Raw genomic sequence first — 6,978 nt, forward strand, 5'->3', positions numbered from 1 at the left:
TAGGACTTAACTAAGTAGACAGAAAGCAGAGTTAATAATTGTAGTAACTATATAAGTCAGTCAGGGTTTCATGATTAAGCACTTCCATGTTCCAAAATGTTCTTCCTTGTTTGTTTATGTTTTTTTCTAACTATGGCTGAAAACCACCATCTAATGCAATGGATGTTTGAAGCAAGCTGGAAAATAAATTGTTATATTCCTGTAAAATGACCCATTTGTGAAATTCCAATATTCCATGATATTCCAGGGCTGGATTCGAATAGTCAAAAAAATAGGTCCTAACTCCTATTCCTAACCACTCTTCCTTGACCACGGCTCGATGGAAAACCTCATGAGGTCAAGGATAATTCATAAGTTCATAAGCTAAAATACAACCGCGGTGCTTAGACAGCCCCACTAGGCTACGTACGGAGGCTACACTAAGCTATGCCAGGCTCAAAAGGCCACTGAGTGACTGAAACACTAGCTGACTAACATGTGCAAGTCACCCTGATTTCAATGGTGAAATCTGTTTCGGGCTCAGGTGCTGAGAAAACTGTTTTTCCATGTTAGCAAGCTACAGTAATCAAGCTAATCGGCCAAATCATACTGAATGGTGCGTCGCTTTGCTACCGCAAGTTATTGTGGGACGGCATTATCGGCTTTCCTTTGGTAAAGGATGGTCCAGTCTGTGTATCCTATGCTAAAGGAGCTAAGTCAGGAAAGGATTGAAGCTCCTTTCCTCAGCATTTAGAGCTAACAGCTTTTATCATGGCTGCCACTGATGTACTTGGTCCATTTTATTTGTCTTTTCATTGTTAGGAACCTTTCTAACCAAACAAGACAATTCAGCCCAGGACTTCCGCTGCCTGTGGGAATCCTGACAGGTGTGTGCGTGTGTGCGTGTGTGCGAGTGTCACCTCCTGAGCATGAGCTTGGGGTTCTTGTTCTGGACGTGTTCGTCCATCAGCTCCAGCAGCAGGGTTGTCATGATGTCAGTGTAGTACTCCAGTTTGCCGTGCAGCGCCACTGTCAGGAGGGAGGCGAAGTAACCCCGCGCCCGCGCGTTAAAGTCCGGACGGCTCTCCAGTGTGCGGATGAACTAGGGAGGTAAAAAAAATAATGTGTTGACGTCAGGACAACTTTCCAAAATGTCAATACTGTAAAAAGGAAGGAGGACTCAATCCACACGACAATTGTTTGTCTTTCTTCATTTTTGGGGATTTCAGCTAAAGAAAGATAAGGGGAGAGAGAGGGAGAGAAAGAGAGAGAGAGAGAGAGAGAGAGAGAGAGAGAGAGAGAGAGAGAGAGAGAAGGGGCTACCGGAGTCACAAACCCTCCAAAAGCACCCCCCACTCACGTTGATGAGGAAGGTCTTGCTGTTGAGCAGGTTGGAGAACTGGTTGAGTGCCTGGGCCACTATGGCCCTGCGCGCCTCTGGGATGTGTAGTTTGCCCGTGATCATGACGTCGTTGGCTCCGTCCTTGGAGGGCATGAAGAAGGTGCGGTCGGTGTAGGTCTTGTAGTCCAGGAAGGGGATGCGGCATTCGCTCACGTCGCTGGTGTGGTCCTCCATTTCGATCATCAGGTCTGATGGACACACGCAGACAGACGGACTTCTTTGCGTTCATGTGTTTATGTTTCTGTACACAATACACCTTTCCTAACATGTTGGGACTTCCGCGACATACTGCACCCGGAACATCTGCGCTACACTTGACATTATGTTCACACATTTACCATTTTGATAGACGAAGCATATTGCCACTTTGACAGTCTCCCAGAGCCCGGGCTATGTAACAGAGCTGTCAAATACACTCGAGGGCGGTTCAGCAAGAGATCGCCGAGATCCCGAGGAAAAGTTTCTGCTGTCGGAGGTGACGCGGCGTATAAGCCCAGTCCACTCTGCTGAGTCTGGCTGGCTGGCGAGAGTTCACACTAAGGAGAGAACTGTCACACATGAGTTCACACTAAGGAGAGAACTGTCAAAATGGTCGATGTGCTCTTAACGTGTAAACGCACGATGTGACACGATGCCGACACGACGCAGCACCGTGGACAGCTGCTCAAAACGCCCAAGCATGCAAATCGGAAACTTTCCTTCGGGTCTTGGAGAGAGCTCGGCGCATTGCTATCAAGTTTATTTGACAATTCTGTTATTGAGCCTGCGGTTCTGCAATTATTCAAGACAGATGTCAGATGTCCTGAATAATTTCTGTCGAAAGTGTCAAATTGGCGATATCGTCTATGGCAGCGATTCCAAACATTTTCAAGGCCCCCTTTTATGATATAGGAACATTTGTGTGGCACACAAGTAGCAGAAAGGAAGCGGAACAGTTGAACTTAGTCTTTGCGTGAACATCCACGGTGGAAAAATCTGCGATTCGCCGCGGAGTCTGTGTCTGTGTGAGTGCAGAATCCCCTCCCTTCTATAGGAAATAATGGCATAATGGCCACTGAACACTGCACGTACAGAGAGAGACATGACGCTAATGTTACAGCTACACTACATGTGTCTATTCCTGCGTCTCCATTGTAAGTCCATGTCAATTCTTGGCCTCCTCTTACTGTATGTTGCACGACGAGATTACATACAAATTCAATGCAAACGCATGCATGCATGTAGATGAGATTTACAGCACAAATGATGCCATTTTCACCTTCATCGCCCAGTAATACGTACGAGTGAAGTGTTCCCTTCACCTCCGTGTGAACGTACAGTTAGAGGTTTGCTCTGACGCTAGTAAGCTGTTCTGCTTCACTTGCTCATTATTGGTCATGTGACTTCATATGTGACAGGGACTTGTGTTTGTAGGTCAAGGTGATGTTTCTTTTTTCTTTTCTTGTTCTTTTTCTTTTTAATTATAAGCTTTCAAATGTGTCACACATTGAGATCTAAAAATAGTTGAAGTAGGTATGCTTAGTAGAATGTTCGTACTCTTCAAAGCAACAGAAAATCACCCTGAAAGTCGGTGACCAAGCTTGGTTTGCCCTGAACAGGCTTAGTTTGCTAACAAATGATAAGTATTTAGTGATCCTAAAACCACTCTAGTCCTCTCTAGAGGTCTGCACAGGCCTGCAAATTAACGAGCCCTCCCCGACCGGAGCCATAATTGTTTATTTAAAATCCAGGCCCAATACCCAACATCGGGTCTCGGGTCCCGTCGGGTTCGGGCCTCCCATACCTTGTCACATAATGTGTGTGTTTTGAACAAATAAACGATTCAAATAAACCAATAAACTATACAAATAAACTTGCTTTGCCTTACCAGTGAACTCTTTCTTGCAGCGATCTCGGACGCTCTCCTCCAGATTCTCCAGTTGGTGTTTTACCTTCTCGTACTCCCTCTCCGCCTGCTGACTCTTCCTCCTGACAACACACACAGGCGCACACACACACACACACACACACACACACACACACACACACACACACACACACACACACACACACACACACACACACACACACACAGACAGACAGACAGACACACATAAAGAGACATGCAAATGCAAACACAACGTGTGTGTCATGTGTGTATGTGTGAGTGTGCATTACCAGTAGCAGTAAACAGACACAGCTATGAAGAGCAGCATGGGCAGGATAACTCCGGGGATGATTATAGCCAGGGGAACCTCGTCTTTCCTGGCATAGTAGACTGAACCCACCTTCCACTCTCCTTTACCAAACTGGATCTGGTGGAGGTGGAGAGAGAGGGAGGGAGGGAGAGAGAGAGAGAGAGAGAGAGAGAGGGAGAGAGAGAGAGGTGGAGAGAGAGAGAGGGATAGAGAGGTGGAGAGAGAGAGAAAGAGTGAGAGAGACATGAATATCACCAAATCTAAAGTACTGTATGTATCATATTTTCATCAAAATGAAACATGCTTAAAAGGTTCATTACAGTTATTATTACATGGTGGAAAAAATCCAGACTTTCAGTTATTTTTTAATTAGATATTTATATTAAAGGACTGTTTCAAAGCATATTGAACAAAACCCACATCTCAGGCAAGCTGGTGTGGAACCAAAACAGACCAGATTTCCTTCCAACTAAAGCTGACAACATGCTCCGATGTCAGCCTCGACCTGGAGAGTTGCCGATGGCAGCTAGGCCTATATACTGTATATACTATACTATACTATACTATACTATACTGTACTATACTATACTATATACTCTTCAGCTTGACGAGGGCTCGCAGAGGAGTCCCCAGCTAAATGAGTCAATTGTGTGATTTCACTAGGATTTCAATGACTAGAAGTTAGCCCAAGGACATGTAGTGCATATACCGTACTTGCTAATAGCTTTCCATCTCTCCTGTTATCTCCCCATCTACATTATATTGTACCTGCTCTGTTCGCGTCAGCTGTGTCCAGTCACATTTTCGGGGAGTTGCACGCCAGCCGCAGCACAGCCCTCTGCACATTTGGCGAGGGCTGTGCCGCTGTAGCGTGTTTTCCACATAAACCAGTGGGATAAATGAATAACTCTTGGTGCAGTCAAGCACAGTTTAAGACCTCTGTGTTTGCTGACTTGTTGGCTGCATCCGGCACTCTATGTGAGTGTGTGTGTGTATGTATGCGTGTGTGTGTGTGTGTGTGTGTGTGTGTGTGTGTGTGTGTGTGTATGTATGCGTGTGTGTGTGTGTGTGTGTGTGTGTGTGTGAGTGTGTGTGTGTGTGCGTGCGTGCGTGCGTGTGTGCGTGTTTACCACGAGATCCAGCAGGTCGTTGGTGGTGTCTCTGCGTTGGCGTTTAGACCTGGATCTGGGCTGGGAAGAGGGGGCTTCCAGGAACAACTTGTCATCCTGTAGAGTCATGTAGTTGGAGGATTTATCAATGTTTACACTGAACTGTAGTGACACTGTTCTGGTTCATATCTTTATGAATAGTTTGATGTTGACAGCGTTATTTCCTGCTTAGATTTCTAGAGAAAGGAGCACTTAAATGCCCTTTTCAATGTAATCATGGTTGAAAGTCGTGATGAATTTCGAGCGAAACAGGGTAGAGAGGCCCTAACCCTATAAGGTGTGGAGGATTTGATTTGAGCGTTGAAAAGTGATGAGGGAGAAGAATATAATCCCAAACAGGCAACATGGCTGTTTACATGGGCAGACTTGCCAGCCAATAAATATTATTATACTTAGCCAATAGGTATGTAACATAAAAATAAAATGAATGGTAATGTCTTCCTTGAATGTAGATGCAAAGGACATGTAATTGGCTCGTTTACTCTCATTCTAGAATATCGCGGCTCGTTGGGTGCTTCAAGACCGGCGGCCGGCTCTCTCCATCGGCTTGGAAACTGCCGTCTGCTTGGTGCAGTGAAGCAGTCAGTCCACGGCACTGTGTTTACATGATATTGTGTCTGTTATTGAAACGTGAGCGTTGGGTTTCAGATGTGTCCCGTAAAATACATTATTTATCCGACTGCTTTCTCGCTCTGCTCTGAGGCAGTTGCCTGGGCCCGCTCAACTGCTCACCTGCATTCACCAGGAAGATTGATTGACAGCTGTCATGTCGTGATATTAATTCGATAGTACTAGCTGACGTAAGCACACGGTAGATTTCATTATGAATGAAGACAGCATGTTTGACCTTTGATGTGAAAAAACAAAGAAATTGGATTTTGGTGATTTTTTGTGCATGCATTGTTAAATAGCTGCACTCTATGACCAGGGATGTGATCTAAAATAGTTACCGGGTAGTCATTTTAATTTAAGCTTGACATTAAAAAAGCTATACTCTTTTTTTGTTCAAGTGTGTATGTGTATGTGTGTGTGTGTGTGTGTGTGTGTGTGTGTGTGCGTGTGTGTGTGTGTGTGTGTGTGCGTGTGTGTGTGTGTGTGTGTGCGTGTGTGTGCGTGCGTGTATATGTGTGTTCACTGTGCATGCATGACTGTGTGTGTGTGTGTGTGTGTGTGTGTGTGTGTGTGTGTGTGTGTGTGTGTGTGTGTGTGTGTGTGTGTGTGTGTGTGTGTGTGTGTGTGTGTGTGTGTGTACCTGTAGTATGTTAACATGACAGGAGGCATCTCCAACAAATGCCTGGGCCTCTCTGGCTGTCATGGCCTTGGAGAAACCACGCCCCTAAAGAGAGAGAGTCAAGAAAGAGACATCAATAGAGTGATAGAACAGCAGAGGGCAAGGGAGAAGGGGCGAGGAGAGAGAGAGAGAGGGGGGGGGGGGAGATGGAAATCAGTACTGCATTCATGTTATGAATGAATACACAATATTGACACTGTCAGCTGTACAGTAAGATGAGTGCTATACTGTATGAATTCAAAATGTGATGTAAAAATGTAAAAAAATTAAGTATTGACTAAGCGACATTATCTACACCTGTAAATGGATAATATTTTATGAGGTGAACCATTTTGTCTCCTCTTGTCTCACTATACTCTTTGTCAGTGGCTCAGACCGGAAATATTTACCGGAAACAGTGCCATGACAGTTTGTCCACATTGAGAAAAAACTTTATATTGAGCTACAAAATCCTTATAAATATCAACAACTAGCCAACGCTGGTGGCCTGTATGGAAACAGCGTGACTCGAAATGGTTGAAAGTTATATCAAATTAGTCATTCAGTGGCGTTTTACTGACATATAACTAATGTTAGCCCACAGCTAACAGCTAGCATTAGCCACAGTACCAGATTACCCACAATGCCTTGTGTTGCCCCAGCTCTGTTAGCCAGGAAGGGGGCTCGTGCTACTTTTGTAACTGTTGTTTTAACTTGTTAAGCACTCTGTACATTCGTGTTGAGAAGGGTGCTATATAAATAAAGTTTTACTTACTTACATTTGAATGCATAAAATAAAGCTGATAATATACAATTTGATTCTTTAAATGTCTTACCCTTTCAAAAGTACATCACAAACGGACAGCCCTGCTTAATTCTCTCTAAAAAAACGGGTCCATTTGAGTGAATGGCGATGTTGCAACTAGGGTTGCCAACTTCTTGAAATGGAAATAAGGAACGGTCGGGGGGGCGGTCCGGGGG

At 44.7% G+C, this 6,978-nt stretch overlaps 1 protein-coding gene across 1 annotated transcript in view; it reads right to left on the reverse strand.

The window, feature by feature from the left end:
- LOC310770802 (plexin-B2-like) overlaps window positions 1–6,978 on the reverse strand; it is a 275,234-nt gene that overhangs the window by 24,498 nt on the left and 243,758 nt on the right. Inside the window, exons 26-31 of the mRNA XM_083663513.1 lie at window positions 5,980–6,063; window positions 4,689–4,784; window positions 3,539–3,675; window positions 3,249–3,349; window positions 1,340–1,569; window positions 900–1,081 (exon numbers count right to left, since the gene is read on the reverse strand). Of these exons, the coding sequence (XP_083519639.1) occupies window positions 900–1,081; window positions 1,340–1,569; window positions 3,249–3,349; window positions 3,539–3,675; window positions 4,689–4,784; window positions 5,980–6,063 (830 nt within the window). The remainder of the gene's footprint in view (window positions 1–899; window positions 1,082–1,339; window positions 1,570–3,248; window positions 3,350–3,538; window positions 3,676–4,688; window positions 4,785–5,979; window positions 6,064–6,978) is intronic.

Source organism: Poromitra crassiceps (genome assembly GCF_964638095.1).
Source record: "Poromitra crassiceps genome assembly, contig: HAP1_SCAFFOLD_232, whole genome shotgun sequence".
Lineage (NCBI taxonomy): Eukaryota > Metazoa > Chordata > Actinopteri > Beryciformes > Melamphaidae > Poromitra > Poromitra crassiceps.